The sequence below is a fragment of the Propithecus coquereli genome, unplaced genomic scaffold (assembly GCF_000956105.1).
Source record: "Propithecus coquereli isolate 6110/MARCELLA unplaced genomic scaffold, Pcoq_1.0 Scaffold160, whole genome shotgun sequence".
Classification (NCBI taxonomy): domain Eukaryota; kingdom Metazoa; phylum Chordata; class Mammalia; order Primates; family Indriidae; genus Propithecus; species Propithecus coquereli.
The window spans coordinates 3,031,731-3,032,198 of NW_012140525.1; the positions used below are offsets into that span (position 1 = coordinate 3,031,731).

The 468-nt window shown below is 29.3% G+C and overlaps 1 protein-coding gene across 1 annotated transcript in view; it reads left to right on the plus strand.

Moving 5' to 3' along the window:
* The window catches only part of SLCO4C1 (solute carrier organic anion transporter family, member 4C1), an 80,945-nt gene extending 80,490 nt beyond the window's left edge, over positions 1–455 (plus strand). Inside the window, exon 12 of the mRNA XM_012641057.1 lies at positions 165–455. Coding sequence (XP_012496511.1) covers positions 165–325 — 161 coding nt within the window. The 3' untranslated portion in view covers positions 326–455. The remainder of the gene's footprint in view (positions 1–164) is intronic.
* Positions 456–468: the final 13 nt, after the last annotated feature.

The following is a 468-nucleotide window of genomic DNA, read 5'->3' on the forward strand; positions in this document are numbered from 1 at the left end:
TCTCCCTAATGTTTTAAAAATTTAAAACAAGAACTATAATGCCCATGTAATTATTCTCTTTAAAGTAGTGAGTTTGTGTTCATGAAGAATTTCTCAATGAGAATTAATTTTTCTAATATTTAAAGACCCAGATGCATGATTAATTTTTTTTTTTTTATATTTAGGTGTCACTTGTAAAATTATCACCATTTTCTTCAATGGGTTTGCAATCTTTCTGTATAAACCACCATCATCTGGCACAGATGTGTCATTTCAAAATCAGAATGCAGTTGTGACTACTGTTTCAGTACAACAGGATTTCAACAAAGTAGGAAAAGAAGGGTGAAATGAAGAGACTATTTTATGGCTGGAAAATTCACCTCCATTTCTAAGAACACACTTTGCCATGGCAGCATTATTTACCAAATATGGACAATTATATTTTAAAAATTTATGTTTTATAATCAAATGTATTTTTATACGTGTGGA